Source organism: Diadema antillarum, unplaced genomic scaffold (genome assembly GCF_040938485.1).
Source record: "Diadema antillarum isolate AM-2024a unplaced genomic scaffold, OU_Dant_1.0 scf00000067, whole genome shotgun sequence".
NCBI lineage: Eukaryota > Metazoa > Echinodermata > Echinoidea > Diadematoida > Diadematidae > Diadema > Diadema antillarum.
In genome coordinates, this window is record NW_027270956.1 from 1,099,057 (window position 1) to 1,123,729 (window position 24,673).

Sequence of the window (24,673 nt, forward strand, 5' to 3'; positions counted from 1 at the left end):
AGAATATTTGATGCCGTCGAAATTGGCGCGACGTTACATCTTTAAGTGCAATCTACATAGCACGTGTGTTTGTGCTGTGTGTACGCGTGAAAGAGTTATGTTAGTGACAGTGAGTCTTATTCTTCTTCTTTTTCTTTTTTTCGCTTCTTCTTCTTCTTCTTCTTCTTCTTCTTCTTCTTCTTCTTCTTCTTCTTCTTCTCCTTCCAGCTGCAGCAAACAAGACTCCACAGATGGGATACAGAGTATTCCAGTTGCAGGCGCAAGGTGGCTAGCAGTGCATTGAACCCCCCCCCCCCCCCCCCCCCCAATGAGAGTTGAAATATCCACACATCGCGGGCGTCCCTAACATTCCTCTCACCTCCCTGGTAGAAGATTCCATTCTGCCATTGTCCTCAGAATGAAGGGGTATTTGTAACAGTCATTCCTAGTCACCGAGTGAAGGAAGGAAAGGAAGGATTTCCTTCCCATGTATTTGTTTCGCTTGTCTGTTTATATTTCCACCATACAGTACCAGTAGCAGTAGGCCCTATTCGTCTGAAATTCTAACCAACCCATTTTGCTCTTCACAGATACCATATTAAAACGCAGCGTTCGTCTCGTTGCCAGACTACGCGTACGTAACTGTCTTGTCACCAAAGCACGAAAACTGAATGAATCTCTTTGACCCAAACTTTTCTCAGCTAAATGGCTTCACACCTGTCTGAAGATGCTCTTCGAAAGAAATTTGAAGAAGAACATGGAGATGAAAGTATCGCTATCAGCCTCGGCTTGGGTAATTTCTTTGTCATGGCTCTTTGTATGTTAGGCAATCATTAGTTCCACTGGCACTACCACAACTTGTATAGCCCCACATATAGTAAAGGGTGTCGGCCCTAGACCGAGTCGTTAAGTCTTTTGGATGGGACGGTGATCCTTTGCGCTCTCGCTTTTTCTTTTCTTTTTTTTTCTGTTCAAATCAAAATGTTTATTTTGTATGTTTGTGTCCATATTTTATATTTCAAGTGTAAACGTCAAAGAAGAACGTCTAACGTCAACGAATTACAACAAGATCTAAAGACAAAAGTTTAACTCAATTAAATTTAATTTTAATAATCGTGTAACAAACTGGGTAATCTATTGTAAATTATTGTATTGTCATGTTTGTTACTTCTAATACTAACAGTTAGGCGTTAGTATGTTTGACTAGTCTAAAGACTAAGTCTTACTTACTTAGAGTCTATAGAGTCTTACTTTAGTTGTTAGAGTATAAGACGCCTTTTCAGTACAATATCGGTAATTGTTACTGGTCTAGACCCATTAGTAATATTATTAGACTCTAGACTATAATAGCATTAAGAAATTCTAACACGTTAGAATCTAAATTTCAAACAGGAGGCTCTGAGTTTAACAGACTAACGTTAGAGACTAAAAGTAGACTTAGTCTACTGATACTGTACTAGTAGACTAAGTCTACAGACTAACATTATAATTTATAGACTCCCTGCCCCTACCCTATCTAGAGTCTCCAGAGTCTAGTAGAACATTAAGTTTTAGACTTGGGACCTAGAGATTTTTTTAAAAGGAATTGTAGAATCTTCTACTCAGAAAAACTTTGTATGGTAAGGGTACCACGTATCAGCAGGGTACCTTGATAACATCAACACCCTGCATATCATAGCTGTTAAATAGTGTATAGAATGAAAAAATATGTGTGGGATTTATATAATATGCACCTTATAAGCTATGAAAATAATAATAATGAAGACACGAAAAACAAACTCATAAGCAAACTAACAAACTAAAGTAAATACGGTTCAGTTACACATCCGCTTAGTAAATTGCGAACATGATGCATGACTGTGAAATTCATGTGTATTATTACTAAGAAAATGCATCACACATACTAAAATGACATTATTTCACTACAGAGATTCAGAATCAACAGGACAGTCGCGATAATCAAAACTGCAGCATTTATGGCATATTCGAGGCAAAACTTAGGCGAATTTGTTTTATACTTTTGGAATGAATAAGCTGCGGATCCCTAGGGTGACAATAGATGGTACCCTTAATCATACCATTTCTATCAACTATTTAAAGTATATTAACAGTTAGGGCCTAGGCCTTTTTTTTTTTTTTTCTTTTTTTTTTTTTTTTTGAGGTCTGGAAGCTCTGGATCTAGTCTAGAGTGTCTACAGTACATCATATTTCCGGAAGAAAACTGTTCTGGAAATCCCTAAGTCTCTAATGGTGTATTTATAATAGTGTGTGGATTTTTAAAAACTTTGAGATCTGTGTGTACTGTTATAGGGGCCTACTATTATTAGATCTTCTCCTAGGGCTAGGTTTTTTTCCAGAGTTTCTGGTGTCTAGATTTTTTTTTTTCTGAATCATTGATGAGTTCCATATGTACACCCTGCTAGAATTGAAAAAAAAAAAAATAGACATCTGAGTTTTAAAGTTAGGTGGCTTCAGGGTTAGGGTTAGGGTTTTAGGGTACCTATAACATTGATCTTGGTATCTTAGGTAACACGGAACCCCTGAGTCTTAGGTAAGTGGGGGGGGGGGGGGGGGGGGGGGGGGGTATAATGTATGGAACTATTTCTCAAATGAATATGTGAGTTGTGAGTTCTTCTTCCATTATCACCTCACTATTTTACATATGTTATATACAAAGTGAACATGTACCAGTACTGGAGGGTTCTTATCTAGATCCTCATCACTTTTTGATGACAAACTGAACCTTTAACATTTCACAACTTCCTTATTTTACTCTTATTTTGATTCAGTTTCTTCTGTTCTATCTGTCCAAATTACTCATTTTGAACATACATCATTGTGGAATTGCACTGTGATATTTCCTTCAGTGAACAGAAGGGAGCAGCTCTGTATGTCATGTATGAACATGCACCATCAATATGACAGCTGGATATATACAGAGACTCCAACTCTCCCGTTTTCGACGGGAGATCTCCCGCCGAAAGTCCATTTTTGCAAAATCTCCCGTTCTCCCACTTGAGATTTGATTTCTCCCGCCCTGGCTCTGTGTCTCCTGGTGGAAAGGATTTCTTACTTATTGCTATCGTATGTTGAAAGAGTAAGCCTTAGATAGCACCAGAGAACATCTAGAACCCTAGGAACTTTGTGCTTCGCACACATCAACTTGGAGTCTCCCGTTTGCTAGGGGTTTCGGGCGGGAGAATCTCCAGATCTGAAGGTGATTGGGGTTGGAGTATCTGTATATAGGGACTTCTTGATTCATGTGTACACCAATACGAGCACATGGCAGCTTTGGGCAACATTTCGGCAGCTTGTGTGTCACTTCTGTAGATGTTAAGAAATCTATATGAATTTCCCCTTTAATATTCTTCTGTGACCTCTTTCTCCACTTGGAGACTGCTTGTTGTTTGTTTGTTTGCTTTTTCTTTTTGCTAAAACCCTCATCTGATTCAATCTGAGTGATGTTCAAGTTAAATTCAGATCATTTTATTTCATCAGAAGATGCTGTCAAAACATGGAAACGCAGGTCTTTTAAGAATGGATACTTGAAGTGTATTTTCTTTTTTTTTTTTCTCTTTTTTTTTTGTCATGTTACTTCCAGGGCCACGTAAACCTGCTCGCATCAGCATGGTCATGATTGCTCGGAGGAACCTACCGGAATCACTCTCCAAGGGGTCCCATGATCAGCTGTAAGTTGACTCAGATTATTTCTCCTCTACTTACATCAGAAGAAAATCTAACCCCAAGAAAGCTCTTTAGAGAAAATCACCTACCATACGTGGTTTAATTTTCACACACTGCTAATCATCAAATTACCAGCTTGCAAAAACATTGCGTCCTGTAATTGGATGCAATGTACGTCATGTGCAAGGTGGAAAATTGATTATTTTTTCTTGAAAAGGGATGATACTTAGTTTGAATTCATTGCTGTATTTCATGATTGCAAGTATGAAGACTTGCAAAAATTTCTTTACAAATTCCAGTTGGCAATAAAGTTTCTGAAATAATTATATGTCATGTATAGGTAAATGTACAGTTTGTAGTAGTACATTGAAGAAGACTGCTGATGTTGGTGGAATAAAAAAAGCTACCAGGTATACTCTTTTACTGTAATGGATAACAATGCATGGTGTCCTCTGAATGTTTTGCAATAGCCATCTTTTTCACATTACTGTCTTGATTTGAAGTACTAGTTCATAAAATAGCCAGCATATATTTATGTGAGTGTATGAGTGTGTCTCTGTGTGTGAATTTTGTGTGAGAGCTATTAACCCGTTGAGGACGAGTCCCGAGTATACTCGGGCTTCCTTCTGTGGGAAATGCGTGTTGTAGCAAAATCAAACTGTCCTCAATGGGTTAAAGTTTAGTCAATCAAACAGCACAGATCTACAAGCTTATCATATGTCTTGCTGACCAACTCCCTCTCTCATCCAATCAGCATTGATGGCCTGATGAAGCTGACCCACGTCCGTCTTGATAGGGAGAACCTGGTGGAGATTGATAATCTGGAGATGCTTGGGCCCGTCACAAATCTTTACTTGCAGGAGGTGAGCCAAGTCATCCCACGAGCTAGACACTCCATCAGTCATAAAGCCCATAAAAAACACATAAAAAAATGGTCCATGAGTCATAAAGTCATACAGCCCGTGAGCTGGACACCAAGTAAAACAGGCCCACGAGGTAGGCACTAAATAAAACAGGCCCTCAAGTTAGTCACTAGGCAAAAAAAAAAGGCCCCGAGATTGACACTACATACATTATATTAAACCTATGAGCTCGAAACTGGGCAAATGATTTTTAGTTAAAGGTATAAGCCTTGATATATTTTTTTTTTTTTTGGGGGGGGGGGGGGGGGCAACTGCCATGTCCCCACCCCTGCTGCATACAGCCAAGGTAACAGTCTTGTGCCTGTTTGTGTGATGAGCTGCCCTCATATTGCATGTTTTATCCTTGCACCATTATTGGGACACTGTGCACAAATAAAGCACTTATTGATGGTTTATAGATGGCACTGTTCGTACTGTCTGGCTCATGGGCTAAATATATTATGTAGTGTCAAGCCCATGGGCCTTATTTGCCATGGACAGTGTAGCTTGTGGTCGTATTTTACTTGATATTGAACTCATGGGCCTTGTTCACATAGTATTTGGCTTGTGGGTGGTATGACTCATGAGCTGTATAACTCAGCAGCATGACTCAAGGACTATATGCAGGGGTGTATCCAGGTTTTTTCTGGGGGGGTCGTAATCAAAATTTTTTGACCTTTTTTGCGATGGAGCAGAGCGACCGAGCGGGGGGAGGGTGTGGGAGGGGGGTGTCCCCCCTCACACAGTAGGGAGTTTTTGAATTTTATATCTTAAAATGGGGCCATTTGGTGCATACAAAAGTTACTTTTTCGGCATGGCAGTGTGGCTTAGAAATAAGGTATGGCATTAAAATTAAGTTACGAAATTAACGAGGTTTTTGACAATTTGCTGGAACACCACTTGGTCACTTTTTTTTCCTGTTGTAGGGATAGGGTAAAAAGCCCTCCAAAAGCAAAAATGTCTTTTACAAAAAGTGGACCTTTTGAAATTTTTTTTTTTTTTTTTTTTTGGGGGGGGGGGGGTCGTACAACCCTCCCTACCCCCCTTGCATACACCCATGATATGACCCATGGGCTGTATGACTCATGTGTCTAGCTTGTGTCATGTACCCTTCTACTTGTTTTTGTAAAAGACATTTTTGCTTTTGGAGGGCTTGTAGCATGGCTAATTTCATAAACTGGCAATTACTGTGATCATATAGATCATTATTACTAAAAATGAAGTTGTACCAGGAAATATGGCATAGGCACCTAAAGGGGATGTGCCATCAATGAGATTCACAGCGCAAAACATGATGGATATATGTGTAGAGTCTGCTACATGACTCATGCTCTCAGGCAGCAGCTCCCATGACAATGTCATCTGCATCATGGTGTGTTCTGAGATCACAGTAAAGCCAATTTTGTTTCTCTATAGAGTGCATGCATTCATGTTTGGTGAGATTTTTAATCGTGTATGATTATGCCCCAAGCATTTAGCTTACCTTGCCAAGATTTTGCATCAGCATTCGATAATCATTCAAACTTGGCCTAGTTGTAGATTAGGAGGCCCACTCAGCTGTAGCTCGTGCCTTAGTCAGTCGGGAAGGCCATGGTGACAAGGTAGAGATCAGGGGGATTAGGTAATCTCTGATTCATTGACAATCAGTTTCCAAGCATCTGTGCCAATTGGCAGAGACAGCACTGGTTTTCGTGCCAATTAGCAAACGAGGCTTAGTAAGAGTTACAGGCAACTCATCCACACATCATTAGTGGCTCTTTGTCTTAACCCATTGAGGATGGACTGAATTAGCTACAACATGCTTTCTCCCATAGACACCTGCCAGGGTATACTTGGGGCTCGTCCTCAATGGGTTAATTGTTTTACGTCCAGAGGAGAGATACAAGAATCACCAATTGATGTCCCAAATCTTCCCCAGTGGAAAAAAAAGTATGAAAGATGATCGGAGCAAGAAATCTCATACCCTTCCTATTTTTGCCCATCATATACGGTGGACTCCCGTTATAACGAAGTCCTCGGGACCTGCAGTTTTCTTTCATTACATCGAAATTTCATTGTAACTGAACAAATAAACAATAAAAATACATAGAGTGGATAATGTTGCGGCCTTAATTTTTTACTTCGTTGTAACTGGAATTTTGTTATAATCGTGTTCATTATAATGGGAGTGCACTGTATAGGAAATAAGTAGAAAGTCAGAATTTAGCCACCATCAGTCTACTACTTTACATTCTCAGAGTTTTGATTCAACTCTGGGGGGGGGGGGGGGGTTCCACCCTCTTATTATCATTCTGCAGCATCGGCCTATTTTATCCGTACATTCTCCCTCTTCCTGTCCTGAAAAACAAAAACTTTATGATTGCAGGCATGGTATTGGAATCAGAAACCTGCTCGCCTGTTTAGAGCATAATGGAAAGCATAAGTGAATTTCTTCTATTTTTTTTTTCCTGGCAGAATGCCATATCCGTTATTGAAAACTTGGAGTGCCTGACGTCGCTGCAGTTCCTCACCCTGGCAGGGAACAAGATCGAGAGGGTCGAGAACCTGAAAATAATGGACACGCTCAAACTGTTGGACCTATCAGAAAACAGAATAGACCACCTTGATGTCGGTAAGTCAGATGCTCTTTTGAATACGAAAAAATAGTGTACTCCCATTATTACGAACATGGATATAATGAAATTCCAGTTACAATGTGCTTGACTTCAGGCCCTAACATTATCCTCTCCACGTTTTTTTTTGTTTATCAGTTTGGTTCTAACAAAAGTTTTATATAACAAAAGAAAACTGCTGGTCCGAGGACTTTGTTATAAACTTGAGTCCACTTTACCATCATATTTTAGACACCTGCCTGACAGTCTAGGTGGGGAGACTCATGCATGGTTAACCCTGCCTTACCCTACCCTTCAAGTCTGGGAGACAGTCTCAGGAGAGTCTGAAATCTTACTTCTCTCCATTGTTAATCATTTTATATTCATCTTTCTTTCCCTGATGTAGGGTGTAGTCAGCTAACACTCATTTAAAGTGGAAGTTTCCTTAAATATACATGTGGATTGAGTGAATGCAGCTAACAGGTATATGAGGAGATCACATTAGTGAAAGTTCGAGGATAATCAGACGGTTCATTCACAAGTGAAGAATTTGGAAAGTTTTGATTCCGCCATTGCTGGATGAGAAGACTACAACAGTTTGTGACATCAGGGCGGAACAACAGTACAGGTGTATAAAGAAAATGTAAAGAGAATTTCACAAATTTGCTTCTGTTTTTAACATAGTGAAAGAGCAGTCTTGTCAAGTCTTCTCAAATGTAGTTGTTTTCCTTTGTTTTAACTGAGCAAAGTATGCTCCAAGAAATTACATTGTCAGAATTTACATATGTACATCTTTCTTGAAAGGCAAAATTCTTGCCTTGCTCTAACATGCACCCATATATGTTCAATTGGGTCCTCTTTCTTTTGTTTGTGAAAGGAAGCTAGGGTTCTCATGTTGTTGCCCATATTGTTTCGATAATTTCCCAAATTTTATACTGAAACTGTAGAGCTCACCAGTCAGGAAATGAAATCATTTATAATGAAATATGATTTTCCCACAACAGAAGAACTGCCAAAGTCGCTGGTCTTTCTCAATCTGACCGGGAATCGATGTGTGGAGTCGAGTGATTACAGGTCTGTGCCATTCAGTTTACTTTTCGTGATGAAAACTTTTGTTAAAATGTGTGTGCTTTGCCTGTTAGATGGGCGAAGAATGTGCCAGCAATGGAGAGCTATGCAGTGTCAGCACAGACATCAAAATCCTCATGTAAACATGTACATATAGTGTAATGTAAAGTCTTAAAATCGAAATCATCCATTGAAAGTTGAAGCATAGTTTTGCAAGGAAAAAGCCTAGGGAAGGTACAGCTCTTTGAAATCTAGAAATCACCAGAAAGCAGTGGTTGTATCCAAATTGAGACAGAAATAATCCTTCTGAATCTGGAACTGACCTACAGCATGCCAACATTTATTCTTCTTTACATATTAGGAAGTTTGCTCATGAAACAAAGTTGGTAAAAAGAAAATAGAGCTGTAGTAGATTTGTGTGCACAAAATGAATGGTTGGTTGTCCATAACTTGTGCCCTGTTAGCTACTGCCCTCTATTGTTCACTACGGTGCGTTTTGGAAAAGCTTCGACTCCCATACATTCCTGGACGACTAATCTTAAGTGTTTACTGATTCATATAGGCTGTCAAAGCTTTACCGTGAAAGTAACTCTAACAATTTTCAGTCTAAAAGATTTGAGGTGAATTCAAGTTTCCTTTTGAGAAGGTTCCCCCTATATCGATGTTTGTATGTTTTAGGAGATGCACATAATAATATAGGTTTAAAGGGGCAACAATCTACTTTTTCACTGTCCTGAATCAAGTGCAAGATGTTTTGTTTCATTTTGTTTGTCTATCAATCTGTAGCAGCAATTATTGATGCATATATCTCACTGTAAATGCTGAGGAACACCATGTGATGATTATTATCATTCTGCAAATACAGGGAGAGAATTCTAGCCGCTCTACCAAACCTCAAACAGCTCGACAATGAGATGCTGACCAAGGACGAAAAGCGTGCCGCCGGCCACCCTGTGTCCAGCGATGATGACGATGAAGATGATGTTGACGAGGAGGAGGAGGATGAGGGGTTAGAAAATGGTGTATACCGAGACAGAACTGATACCCGGGAGTCCGTCGATGTCGATGGTGAGTGACTCTTTAGGTCAAACGTGTTGCACAGAAGGTAAAACACCCTCTGTGAGAGTTGAAGTTGAACCAAAAGCCCACATAGCTGCAGCAGTGGTTTTGCTCTAATGGTGAGGCTGCAACTCAAAAATTCTAGCAAAGTTGTTCATTGTATGTGAAACCATCTTGGTATGATCATGCCAACAGTTGTGTTTTCAACTGTTATAATGAAGAACTGCACTGCCCAGATAAGTTCTAGGCCATTACACTGGTTAGATCCAGGCAAAGGTAATGAAAACTTCATTCCATGTGAGATTAAACTCTTTTAAAAAGGGTAAGGTCATTCACAATAGTGAGAACTTTATTACTGTTAGATGAAAAATAAATATGCAAATTTGATGGGCCAGAAATGTCATTGACTCACAACTCCCCTATCAGTTTTGTACATTTTTATGACCAAGTGTCATAAAGGTTACCAATGACAAAAGTTAGAACTAATGTGCAATTTCACACCATGTTGAGGTTGGCTCTAGTAAAGTAAATAAAATCAGATGAACGGAATGGTAGATGTTAACCAGATTCAGACAGAGAATCAGAAAGTTATGGAATTTGAAAGTTCTGCATATTATTACCAAACACATATGCAGTTTTGAAAAAGTATTGATGTCATCATTTCACTCCTTCTCATTTGTTTGTACATGTAATATTCTCAAAATCCTGTTTTGGGTTGTTGATTCATATTTAAAATCATTTGTTCAAAGATTTACCAGAACAATCATATGATGTGCAAGATAAGTAAGAAACTTCATCATATACCCCCATGACAGATACTGTACGAGCTGAAATTTGCGCGAATTTCGTGAATCGCCTTTGAACCGCGAAAATAACAACACGCGAAAATAACAACGCGCGAATAACTGAGTTCAGTTAGACCCTCGCAACCGCGAAATTAACAACACGCGAAAATATCCTCCAAGTAGCAATTTGCGAAAATATCTATACGCGAAAATTTTAGCTCATACAGTACCCCAAAATTTGTATGCAGTCCCACATGTACAGATCTCTGTGTGCCCTCTTAAACTGTTGGAAAATTTAAGTTTTACAAAAGCACAATTTGATGGAAATGGTATTTGGATTACCTAATATATATTTGTAGAGATAGGTCGAAGAGGCAGACTTTGCTGTATTATCAAAAAGAGTGTGCTCCTCTGCAAATGTTTTGGCCACTGTCAAAAACATTAATCAAGAATTAAAACTCAAATTTGCCATGCTGCAGATGTCTTCCGCCTCAGTGCCGACCTCATTTACCAGTCCCGGGCCAGGGCTGCGCACCACACCAACCAGCACAGCCTGCACATGCATCAGATTGAGGAGGTGCGCAGCAAATCACAGCAAGCCGCTGCTGCTGCTGCTGCTGCCACCCCATCGCCGAGGGCGAGCGTGGCGTCGCCAGGTTCCCGTGGAGACGGAGGACGTCACTTCACACCATCGCCAGCGTCGAGGTGATGGCGAGGAAACGCTGGGAAAATATGGACTGCTTGGACTTGTTCCATTCACAGAAGAGCTTACTGGTAGATGGATCCTATCACAATTTACAATGAGCAGCTGCCTACAAACTTGTACTTGGGCAATGGGGAAGAGAAAAGACACCTTCAATTTCTCACTGATTCATCATCAATGCTTAATTTCTGATGTAAGTTAGCATTCAGATGTTTGAAATACAGATGTAGATCCAAACTCTAAGGATCCGCATACAATACATTTAGTTCACTGCCAGTTGAAATTTTGTTGTTTTCATCGTTGCCAATTTATGACTCTTCTTTTTGCATGGCTTTTCAGTGTTCCTAGAATTTGTATTATGCATACATACAGTTGTAGTGTATATGAGTGATGTAAATAGGTGGAGATAATTATGCTATAATTATATATATCAAATATCACCTTGAAACTTGTTCCCTATTCAAAAGAGAAATCACTCTCAGTGATCAATGTGAATTTGAGAAATATGTATGATTGTGTAAAATGTTAAAATTGCACAAAATAGTGTTTCATTGCAGTGAGATATGGATATGTTTTCTCACAATAGTGATGTTGGCCACAGTGACAAATGCAAATTAGTTGATGATGTCATCACCTCATGAGTCTGTGTTGCCCGAAGGCTGCATGCATAATTTCACTGAATTCCCCTCTCTGAAACAAATTTAAAAAAAAAAATACCCCAAATGATTCCAGATGAATTACCTGATACATCACTAGCTCAATTTTTTTTTTTGGGTTGTGATGATTGAACAGTGATGAAGTTTTGACAATATGGTGATGTTTCATATGTATGAAGTAGAGGTGAGAGTACTGGGGTCATTACATTGTCACCTCATTTAATTTGCCTGTTTGTTTGTTTTTTGTGTGACCAATAATGCTGCCTTATTCGAGCCTGTGATGCTCAAAAACTTCTGTTTGTGGTCTGGTTTTATGGACTGGCACTGTCCATGTATTAAACATGAACAGTGCCAGTTCATAAAACTGGACCCAAATTGAACTTGTTTTTATCAAAGTCATCTTAACCCTATAAAGCCCAAGGGGGGGCACATTGTGCCCCCCCCTACCATATTTTCGTTTGCCACTCCCACACCCTTTACTCGATTTCAACCAAATTTGGTGACTTTTCCTAGAATCTTATTGCGAACATTTTGATATATAATTTAGCTATGTCCGATATTGCTGGTTGCCATGGCAACCGTAAACTGACAACCATGTTCGTCAGATTTTGCATGATTTTCTGTTCCAATTTCAGTTAACAGTATAATAATGGATGAAATGGGGGTTTTCTTGGCTGTAATTTGCTGAAGGACCAAAATGTGAAGTAATAATGGTTGTGAATTACCCTGAAATGCTCTTCTTATTATTTCCTTTATTTTTATACGACATAGGCATCAAACAATAGATATAACAGAAATAATCGAAAATACAGCATTTTTCAAAGACTACCCTTTTATTTTGGGTTATTTTCACACAAGCTTTGCCTGTAATATCATTTGTTTATCATATTATCAATCTGCAAACTCAAAATTTCAGTATTTTGGAAATATGAAATGTGATACCAATATATGTACCCATTCCAAGCAGTACATCATAGGTTTCATATATTTCTTTATATTGTAATGAATACCGCCCCCACATGTTGACCTTGAGAAATTTCAACCATTACAAATAGTGAAGGTTGAATTGCTTTTCCTTTATGGTAAATATGAAAATGATTGATATAAAATAGAAACATATATACTGGGGATAAAGAAATAAAAAGAAAAAACATGATTTAAGGATATTTCCTATGTATTTCTTTATATTTTGGTAAATAGCGCCCTCAGTGGATGACCTTGAGAAATTTCAAATGTCGGGTCATGTAGAGTGTGAGTTGCTCTACCCATGTGCCAAATATGACGGTCATACATAATACACTTGTATAATAAAGAAGTTATATAGGGGGGGCACAATGTGCCCCCCCCCCCCCCCCCCCCCCCCCCCCCTTGGGCCTGGAAGGGGTCAAAATAGCTTGGGCTTTATAGGGTTAAGTGCAGTGGCATTTTGCTCCTTTGCTATCAAGAACTGCTCAAGGAAATGAACATGCGTTTGTTGTGCTTGCCCCCTTTCCTTTCCCACTTTGAGTGGCACATTGTCTACGGCAATACCTCCTCCTGCTTGTGTGAACAAAACATATCATCATTGCCATCAGAGGACACTAGAGGAAATATACTGAGAGATACTATATAGATGATGACTGGCGGGCGAGGGAACATACCGAATGTTCCACCCGAAGGGTTTGAGGGTGGAACGTTTGGTACATGTTCCCGACAACAAAAGTCATCATCTGTTATATTATATGGGTTAGTCAAATCTGCTTTTTCACATTGTATGGAATAGGCAAATCTATCCTGTCGATTGCCTGAAAAATATGATCGTTCAGTCATTTGGTATCGTTTGTCATTTGTTACGTGAAAATGTTTTCCCATGGGAGAACATTGCAAAAATGAAAAAAAAAAAAAAAACATAACCAATGTTCCTTCATCACGTGACTGTGTTTATCCAATCACTAACCGGTATTTGACTAACCCATTTAATATAATGTAATGAGTCAGTGAGTATAAAATGTGAACATCTTTTGATGCAAGATCTTGAGCAAACCAATAATGATAGCCCCCCCCCCCCCCCCCCCCCTCTACTGTCTCAAGTCCCACTTCTTTGGAACTGAGATTTTTCAGCTGTGCATAATCTGCACAAGCGATTGGGATGTGTACCTCATGGTTTGGAGAAGGGAATGTGTCTTGGAGAGTTGTGTTATAAGTACATGTACTCTGTGTTTTCATTGCAATTGACCCCAACACTGGACGTCACTTTGTTTACTTGCGATGCTGTGTGTGTTTATTATAGGAATGAAATTTTTTACTTGTTGGCTGGTCACCAGCTGCAGTGAAGCAAATGACTTGTCTGAGTTTGAGGCTCTCCTACAGTGGAAAAAGGGGCTTGTAAATTTGCCAGGGTACAAGGGCAGGGATATTAGGTCCCATTGCCCAATAGAGGGCTCACTGTAGGTGAAAATAATGCTCAAGGTTTAGACAGCATTACGATGTGTGTTGATGGTGCAAAGTGACAGCAGATGACGCTCTTCTGGTACTAATTATCTGGTTAGATGTTAAACATAATGTCAGCATAATTACATGTGTTGATGCAGTATCTGTGACAAGTGAATTATTTTAGTGTACATGTATTTTGAAACGTTCATCCAAAACTAACCATTGGGGTTATCAGTGCTACCCATCCTTGGCACAATGTACTATTCTACAACCTCCAAGTCCAATCCATCACCAGAACCATCATTTGATTCATTATTTGATGAATTCATGTCCTCTTACAAGTATACCTATATAAACTTTGTGTGTGATGTGCATTCCTTGAGAAAAGATTCCGTCCGTTATGTAATTTATTTATCAACTTGTGTATAGCTAAATAAATGCATGTACCTGTATTCCAGCAGAACAGCCTACTGTACGTGTGTTGTTAATTGATTGGAGATCATAAAGACAAAGTATCTCTCCACCACCAGGAACACGTGTCTTGTCAGAAGTAGATTTTTAGTTTGTTTGTTATTGTTTCTGTGTGTTTGTGTGCTTTGTTTTGTTTTCTTTTTCTTTTTCTTCTTCCATTGAAGACAAAGAACCGGTCGTCTAGTGGACTGTGTAGTGACGTATATGAAGTAATGTGTATACAGATTCAACCCCGATTACACATAACATACCATGGGAATATAATTCACCTGGGGTTTGCCCACCAAAACTGGGTCTTTTACACAAGAAAACGAGGGGAAAAGTAGCAGGAAGGAAGAAGCAAACACCATTTCACAGGAACAGAGGCAGCTTCAGTCAAAAGTGTAACCCTTTCCCCGCTGCACCTACTTAGCACCAACAGATGTCAGTACATTCTCATCTTGAGCTGATATATTGTAGCACCCTGATTTGGATATCTGTGAGACTGCATGCATTTCTTTGTCATTTTACTTCGATCATTCGTCTCTAATTCTCCAATCAATATTGTGTACGCACTTCTGCCAATATCACTGCACAAATTATTGATACAGTGTACTCCACTCATTCTTTCCTTACATCCGGACTTACAAACTCGCATAATCATCTCTCTTCGTCTGCACTGAACTCTAGCAGAGGATTTTTGAAATGAGTAAACGAGACCAGAAGAAAGTATGAGCTATTTACAATTTTTGGATTTATTATCCAATCCAATATGTTTATGTACATGAATCTTTCTTCTAATCTCCTCCCATTTAACCCTAGCTCCCAGTTCACCACCCCCTTCCTACCCTCAATCTTCATCGCCGTGCCTCTTTCTGCTGATACAGCATGTAAAGATTGTCCACCACTTTCGTGAAGATTTCTTCCCCCTCTTGGTATGGTTCGACAGCATGACGTTTTCTTGTGAGGTTTCCTTTGTCATGCCATCTTCCATATTTCCTTCAAACTCTGCTAGAATGGTCTCCTCGTACAGAACTTGTCCTTTGCCATTCCTTGCCACTTGTTTTTCAGCAGCAGACTTTCCGGTTTCTTCCACATCCACAATTGCACCAAATTCTGTAGCCACTCCTACCACACATTTTGGCTTCTTTACTTCAACAATACAAGTCTTCCCTTCCTGAGCCTTATCCGGCTCTTGCGCGTTTTCGTTTTCGTGTTTGTCTTCCTGATTTATCTCGCGCAATCCATGCCGCCTCTTCTCCTCATCTCCTTTCTGTATCTCCACCAACTCCAGTGATGCCAGTCTTTCCTGATCATCCTCGTTTACAACTTCATCGTGCTCCTCTGCCTCGTCATTCTCATTTCTATCTTCTTGCTCCTCATCCTTTCTAGCAATCTCACCCATGGCATATTCTTCCTGTTCGTCCGTCTGTGGCTCCGCCTTCTCCGGTGGTTCTACCCGTTTTTGCATAATGTTCTCCCTCTTCTCCTTCTCCACATGTTCAGTTTTCGCACCATTTCTCTGTTGCAATCTCTTCTCGTTCTTCTTCTCCTCCTCCCCCTCCTCCTCCTCAATCTCGATCAGATTCTTGATCTCCTCAAGCCTGTACTCTGCTTCCCCTTCAGTCTTCCTGTCCTTCTGCCTAGACGCCTCCTCCTCCTCCTCCTCCTCATCATCATCATCAATCTCGATCAGATTCTGATTCTTGTTCTCCTCGAGCCTGTTCTCTGCTTCCCCCTCAGTATGTGTGTTCTCCATCTGCCTCATCTCCTCCTCATCCTCCTCCCCAATCTGTCCATTCTCCTCTTGCAAGCACTCCTCGTCATCCTCCCTCACCCCGCCTTCCTGCTTCTCCTCATGTTCAGTTTTTGCATCAATTTTCTGTTGCTGCAGCTCCTCCTCCTCCTCCTCCTCCTCAATCTCAATCTGATTCTTCATCTCCTCGTGCCTGTACTCGGCTTCCCCGTCAGTCTCCAATTCACCCATCTGTCTGAACGCCTCCTCATCCTTCTCCCCAGTCTGTTCATTCTTTTCTTGCCAGCACTCCTCGTCTTCCTCCACAGAACCACCTTCTGGGTCCTCGTCATCATGTTTAGTTTTCGCACCAATTTTCTGTTGCTCTTGCTCCTCCTCCTCCTCAATCTCGATCAGATTCTTGATCTCCTCAAGCCTGTACTCTGCTTCCCCCTCAGTCTCCCTGTACTCCTTCTGCCAAGACGCCTCCTCATCCTCATCCTCTCCAAGCTGCACATTCTCCTCAAGCCTGTACTTTGCTTCCTCCTCAGTTCTCCTGTTCTCCATCTGCCTCAACGCCTCCTCCTCCTCTCCAAGCTGCACATTCTGTTGCCAGCAGTCCTCCTCCTCACCAGCTATCTGCTTCGTCTTCTCCTGCTCCCGATTATACTCTGCTCCCTCCACCATTTCTTTGTTTTCCTCTACGAACCTATCCTCATCCTTCTCCCCAATTTGTCCAATCTCCTCCTGCCAGCACTTTTCGTCTTCCTCCCTCGCCCCGGGTTCCTGCGCCTCCTCATCATGTTTAGTTTTCGAACCAATTTTCTGTTGCTGCGTCTCCTCCTCCTCCTCCTCCTCAATCTCGATCAGATTCTGATTCTTGATGTCCTCGAGCCTGGTCCCTGCTTCCCCCACAGTATCTGTGTTCTCCATCTGCCAAAACACCTCTTCATCCTTCTCTCCAAGCTGCTCATTCTCCTCTAGCCAGCGCTCCTCTTCCTTATCCAGCATCTGCTTCGTCTCCTCCTCCTCCTCCTCCTCCGGATACTCTGCTCCCTTCGCCGTTTCCTTGTTTTCTTCCACGAGCCTATCCTCATCCTTCTCCTCCCCAATCTGCTCTTGCCAGCACTCCTTGTTTTTCTCCTCCGCCATCTGCGCCGTCTCCTTTTTTTCCTCCTCCTCATCCTCCTTCTCCTCTTTCTCCAGCTGCGTGTTCTTATCGTCTTTCTCTCCATACTCCTCACCTTCCTCTCCCAACGTATGAGTAGTTTCCCCCTCCTCCGTAGACTCCTGTCGATATTTTGCAGCCACTAATTCAAGGTTGTCTGAACGTGCCTCTCTTCCATATTCGATGATCTCGATAGTATTGTCCTCCCCATATGACATACCTTCCTCACCTTCGCTCTGCTCTTCTATCTTTTCTCCATCCTCATCTTCTTCCACCTTCTCTTCGACGATTTTATCCTGACCGTCCTCATCCTTTCCCTCCTCCTCCTGTTCTGCGCACTCCTCTCTCTTCAGAGCAGTGATGTGCTCCACTGATGCTGTTTTGGGCTTCTCTTCGGTGTGTTCTTTCTCCACAACTACGTTTCGCCCTCCTTCCTCGTCGTAAGCTTTCTCTGAGATGTCAGCTAGTTCTTCTCCGTCCCCAACTTCCCTTTCCGCAATCTCCTCCTCGGATGTCTGTCTCTGCACCTTCCACTTTGCCTCCGCCGTCTCGCAGGATCTCACGACTTCGCCGGTGTTGCCGGTGTAATCATCCGGCATGATGTCTAGGATGTCTCTCAGAAAGACGAATTCGATGAATTCGTTCATCGCCTTCAAATATTCTTTGAAAGCGGGAATGACCCGAGAGGCTGAGGATGGAATTAATGATATTTATATTAAGATAAATGATATACATAAATATTGGTCGATGATTGGTCATAATAAATCACGTGATTTATGCTGATCAAAATCGTCACATTGTGAGCAGTAAAGTTACGTCAGGCAATACAGGCTGTACATGCATGCTATTAAAGAACTTAATTGGCTGCCAGGGGCTAGAATGAAATGATGTGCATTGTCATATAGGCCATCAATACAAGTATAACAAATTTTGCCTTGTCTATCGTTGAATACCATACACTTGGGTGATACAGATAAAGATAGGAAGGTCCTTTTAAAATGAATTATGAAATCAAACTTTAAAAGACGAATTAAATCCACAGCAAAAAAAAATCAATAAATAAAACGACAAAAAACAAAAACAAAACAAAAACAAACACCGTTGACAAAAGTAGACGAATCGGGAGTGTGAGAGATGTACGTGTATAATTTGTAGCAGTAAGAGAGTTTTGCCAAGCAATACCAGAAGGTGTCTCCAAGACGCGGACCTGCAGCCGGGTACTAGTAACATTAAAGTTAATACTTGACGAGGTGTATTATTTTCAAACTTTATCTCTAGAAAAAAATCATTGCAATGCTCTAAACAAATATGAAAGAGAACTTACGTTCGTCGCTCATGGTTGATTGATGAAATTTCAACCGTCGATTCGATGTAAGCCAGAAAAATTCGCTCAAAGTCAACGTGTGACAGTAGTCAAGCGTTAAGAGCTCAAGCGTACAGCCTAAAATAGGTAACAACCTATATGTGATCATCGTATTTATAGGCAGGTGCCGTTGATGTTGCCATAGCTATGCACTATACTTTTGCGCATGCGTGCGAGTGATGTAACACTGGATCATGGAGTTTCGCGCCTGCATTCCATAAGGACCCACGCAGTGACGCGCATATGCAAATTAGATGGTAGAGTGTTGGCCTGTATGCGTTTGTTGAAGTAACGGTAATCCGTTCGATTTCTCTTCCCGCGAGAGTTGAGTTTTCAATATTTTAATCTGCTATCTACTGAGAATTTACTGATCAAGCTGCATCAGTGCCTATAGAAATCATACAGCGCTTGGGACTGGCATACGCATTCGCAAATACAAAATGTAGATTGCTTTGCGTCAGGGGCGTAGACAGGGGGGGGGGGGGGATGGGGGTATGCATACCCCCAGCCCACAAGGTGGGAGAATATGACATGTGTAATCATCTTCCCCCCCCCCGTTCAGTCGTATTATCGTGATTATGATTATCACTCTTCTTCCTCTACTTCTTCTTATTGTTATTATCATTATTATCATCATCATCATAATTATCATTGTTATTACCATTATTATCATTATTATCATCATCATCATAATTATCATTGTTATCACCATTATTATCATATTATCATCATTGTCATTATAATAATGATTAAGATAATAATAATAATAATAATGATAATAATAATAATAATGATAATATCAAGGTCTTATTTACCCAGGGTAGCCTCTTCAGTGTTGCCACTGCTCTACCAGAGGGCCCTGCCATTATCATTACCCTAGCGCTGCCAGGTCCCCATTTATACATCTGGTCGAGAGGGACATAGTGGGTAAATCATTTTGTCCAAGGACCGTAAGCGCTTGGCGGGATTCGAACTCGGGTCCTCCGATCAGGAGTCTGGAGTCTTATCCATGATGCCACAGCGCCCCCATTATCATCATTATTATCCTAGTTATCATCCTTATTGTCATCTTCGTCATCGTCACCTCGTCTTTATGTCCCTTATATACATGCTTCTGATCCCTATATATAATTTTCTTCTGCCTCTTAATGGAACAGTGTCATTAGATATTTATCAAGAGACATCGAGATATACGGCGGGGATGGAGTAATTGCATAAATCTTACTGTTATTGTTATCACTACTATATTCTGTATTCTTATCTTGTTATATTGAAACTAACACGTAGTAAGCGAACGCCTTTGTCGCACTGAATCGTTTGGTTACCATATCACTAAATATTTATTTTTCTTACTGTTTTGATTGAAACGTTTCTGAAAATTCCACCAAAAGAGTGCACTAGAACACCAAATTTCAATTCTAAAAATTCAAATACTCCCTCGAGAAGGGGGGGGGGGGGCTTCTTCCCACACCTCCCCCCCCCCGCTAGTTCTACCGCCATAACCTATATTTTACACAGTCGAAAAGACGCAAACGCAGAAATTTGATCTAGTCATTCATGTCTGAATGGCGTCAATAGTTATTTCTCAAGCTTTTCATTGAAAAATTTCTGAATATTCCCCCCAAATATGCTCCAGATCGTTGAATTTGAGCTCTATATATGCAAAAGCTCCGTCGTGACCCCCTCCCACACCCTCCCCTTCTGAACATCGCAAAAGACTTATACACTATAGGCCTAGTGAAAAAAACTCACGAGCGGAAAATTTAGCCATTCACGCTCCCTGAATATTCAGATTTCTTATTTGGATTGAACATGATATATACATATATATATATATATATATATTTTTTTTTTTTTTTTTTGATTGACAATTTTTCAAACACAACACACTATTTCCCCGAAAGTGTGCACTTTTAAAAATGCAAAAACTCCATCATGTGGGAGGGGGAAACCCCCTTCCACACCCTCCCTGACAAAACGCTCAGTTGTTCTTTACTACTATCATTATCATTTTTTTTTTTTTTAAAGTCCATTAACTGGCTTAATTACCTCGCGGGGGTGGTTACATGCCAATGGGTAATAGCCAATAAACGAGTCGCTACAAGTTACCGTTTAGTTCCTCTCATCTGTTTTCTTCCCGTAGGAAACAATGAAGAAGAGGAAAATCCATTGTGAGAAGGCAGTATTTCTACATAACTCTTTGTGGTGAAGTTAATCCTCATCACGAGTATTGAAATATGGTCATTAAATCTGTTACTTTTTAATCCAAAACGACCCACTGACTTCTTCCATTGAGAAAACTTTGAATCCATTTCAGATTTTCTCCCTTATACCGTATAGTAGTCCAGTTTACGTAAAAGCCGTTCATGTCCAACCTTGTCAAATCAAGAGATGATGATAATAATAACAATGATAATGATAATAATAGCAACAACAAAGAACAATTACCATCTATTCAGAATCATAATTTGTGTATCATTTATTCACATGACATTATGACACATTCTGTCAACTTGTCGAAGTGACCTTTATTGTCCTTTGTCATTCCTTGCCATCACATTGTTTACTCCTCGCTGATAAATGGCTTAAACGCAAAGCAATCTGTGGATAGGTAGATTGAGATATTTGCGCATGCGTATACCTGTCCGAAGTGTTGTATTAGCTTTCTAGGTAGTTTGATCAATTACAAATTGTGAATTGAACTCCCGCGGTAGAAAAAGAAAGAGCGAACGGTATGGAATGCTTATAGCCTACTCGTACTGGCGACCAACGTAATACTAAAGTATAAAATCTTCTGATGTTAAAGCCACAGCTTACAAAACGTTGGTTCGACCAATTGTTGAGTATGCTTCCACAGTTTGGGACCCATCTACCAAGAACCTAATCCACCAAGTGGAAATGGTCCAGAGAAGAGCTGCGCGATTCACTTTAAATCGCTACCATAACACCTCGAGTGTCACCAAAATGCTACAAGAACTTAATTGGACCACTCTGGAACAGCGCAGAGAAAATGACAGGCTAATTATGATGTACAAAATACACAATAATCTCACTCCTCTTTCAGCACAGGACTATATCATCAAACAGGCTACTCAGTTAACGAGAGCCTCGCAACCACACTCCTATCAGGTACCATATTCGAGAACTGAATCGCATCGCCATTCGTTCTTCCCAAGAACTGTAAGGAACTGGAATTCCCTGTCGTCAGAAATTGTTTCAGCGCCATCTGTGGGATCATTTCGAAACCGTCTAACGGTTGATCACAGTGGCTAGTATTTTCGTCAAATTTTCTATGTGCTTGTAAATATCTGTAAATAAATTGTATTATAATGTAAATAGCACCAGTCTGCAAGAATCTTCAGTCTATTGAAGGAGGCAGACTTAATCAGAAGAAGAAGAAGAAGAAGTACACTCTATCATCCAATTTGCAATATGCGCGTCATTGCGCTGATGTTGCGCGGGTGCTTATTGAATGTAGACTCGTAACAGCATTGTTGCATCACTCTCACGCATGCGCAAATATACAGTGCATAGCTATGGCAACATAAACGGCACCTGCCTATAAATACGATGTTCACATATAGGTTGTTACCTATTTTAGGCTGTATGCTTGAGCTCTTGACGCTTGACTATTGTCACACGTTGACTTTGAGCGATTTTTTTCTGGCTTGCATCGAATCGACGGTTGAAATTCTATCAATCGACCATGAGCGACGAACGTAAGTTCTCCATTATATTTATCTAGAGCATTGTCAATTATTTTCCGTAAGATAAAGTTTGCAAATATAGCTTGGCAGGACTGGTATTGATTTTAATGTCATTCTGCCGTAGTTCCGCGTCTTGGCGACGACTTCTGCTAGGGGAAAGTTGGGAAAGTTCGGCCCCCTAGATCAAGGGAATGATACAGTTTCGGTTGAGATGGGGCTACAGGCTTATCCAGCGATTTTTGATGATGATTTTTTTTTTCATTTTTTAAAATAATGAGAAACCTCTTATGAGATATGAATGAGCATATAATTCTAGGAGGAATTCAAAACGTTTTTAATGAAAATTGGTTTTGAAATGACTGAGATATCCAAAACAAAGCAATCCTAATAATTAACGGTGGGACCCACCTTTTATTAGGATCGCTTTGTTTTCCTTTTTTTTTTTTGGATATCTCAGTCATTTCAAATTGGATTTTCATCTATTGAACTTTGAATTCTCATAGAATTGTATGCATCTTAACATTTCATACAATCGTTTAGAAAACATCGAGCAAAAAGTTAAAGACTGAATCCTCACCTCAACCAATATTTCACTATCCCTTTAACTTTGGAGGCTCGTCATTCTTAATCTAGAGGTATTTTAAAATTGTTCTTTGTTGTTTATGTTATGTTCCGCATATTGCTACGCACTCACGTTCATTTAAACAGACAAAATGTTTAACTATTTGAATGAAATCCAACATAAGTTCTTTCTTACCATGGGCCGTTTTACCTTACGCCTTAGGTAAGGCGAGCCACATAGGGGTGGCATAAGTTTTGCCCCGTGCATTCCAGAAAAATGTTAATGTTAATTTCTATGTTCTTTGTATCATTCTATTTGGCTTACATTATCAGTTTTAGCAGCCTGAGAACACACATAAACAGCCAAAGTCCACAAAACATGTGTTATACTATGGTTTTAGAAAATGCACATCATTTCAATCTAGCCCCTTGGCAGCCAATTAAATTCTTAAAATTGATACATGTATACAGAGTGACATGTACAGACTGTTTTGCCTTACGTGACTTCACTGCTCACAATGTAACGATGTCGATCCTCGCTGCATAAGTCACATGATTCATTATGGCCAATCACCTATCAGTATTTATACGTATAATATACAATTCCTTCCATCCTTAGCCACTCGGGTCATTCCCGCTTTCAAGGAATATCTGAAGGCAATGAACGAATTCATCGAATTCGTCTTTCTGAGAGATATCCCAGACATCATGCCGGATGATTACATCAGCAACACCGGCGAAGTCGTGAGATCCTGCGAGACGGCGGAGGAAAAGTGGAAGGTGCAGAGACAGACATCTGAGGAAGAGATTGCGGAAAGGGAAGTTGGGGAAGGAGAAGCACTAGCTGACATCTCAGAGAAAGCTGACGACGAGGAAGGGGGAAACGTGGTTGTGGAGAGAGAACACACCGAAGAGAAACCCAAAATGGCGTCATTGGAGGACATCACGGCTCAGACGAGGAGAGAGTGCGCAGAAGAGGAGGAAGAGACGGATGAGGAGAGTCAAAAGAATGTTGGAAATGAGGAACCTTCAGACAGCCTTGAACCAGTGGCTGCGATATATCGACAAGAACCTACGGAGGAGGCGGAAACTACGCATACGTTGGGGGAGGAAGACGATGAGAATGCGGAGCTGGAGGAGGAGGAGGAGGAGGAGAAAAAGGAGACGGCGCAGATGACGGAGGGGGAAGACGAGGAGTGCTGGCAAGAGCAGATTGGGGAGGAGGAGGATGAGGATAGGCTTGTGGAAGAAAACAAGGAAATGACGAGGGGAGCAGAGTATCGGGAGGAGGAGGAGACGAAGCAGATAGCTGGTGAGGAAGAGGAGTGCTGGCTAGAGGAGAATGAGCAGCTTGGAGAGCAGGAGGAGGAGGAGGCGTTGAGACAGATGGAGGACAGGGAGATCGAGGGGAAAGCAGAGTACTGGCATGAGGACATCAAGAACCAGATTGAGGTTGAGGAGGAGGAGGAGGAGAAGAGGAGGCAAAAGAAAATTGGTTTGGAAACTGAACAGGATGAAGAGAAGCAGGAAGGCGAGGCGAGGGAGGAAGGCGAGGGGTGCTGGCAAGAGGAGAATGAACAGATTGGGGAGGAGAAGGATGGGGATAGGCTCGTCGAAGAAATAAACGAGGAAATGACGAGGGGAGCAGAGTATCGGGAGCAGGAGGAGACGAATCAGATAGCTGGTGAGGAAGAGGAGTGCTGGCTAGAGGAGAATGAGCCGCTCGAAGAGGAGGAGGAGGAGGAGGAGGCGTTGAGGCAGATGGAGGACAGGGAGACTGAGGGGGAAGCAGAGTTATACAGTTACGAGGAGATCAAGAATCAGATCGAGATTGAGAAGGAGGAGGAGGA

The 24,673-nt window shown here is 40.9% G+C and overlaps 1 protein-coding gene across 1 annotated transcript; it reads left to right on the plus strand.

Annotated features, from left to right (window-relative positions):
- Positions 1-684: 684 nt before the first annotated feature.
- LOC139716602 (uncharacterized) lies at positions 685-10,777 on the plus strand. Its single transcript, XM_071628129.1, has 7 exons — positions 685-772; positions 3,581-3,668; positions 4,418-4,526; positions 7,020-7,176; positions 8,161-8,234; positions 9,094-9,292; positions 10,548-10,777. The coding sequence occupies exons 1-7, from the start codon at positions 685-687 to the stop codon at positions 10,775-10,777; spliced, it is 945 nt and encodes a 314-aa protein (XP_071484230.1).
- Positions 10,778-24,673: the final 13,896 nt, after the last annotated feature.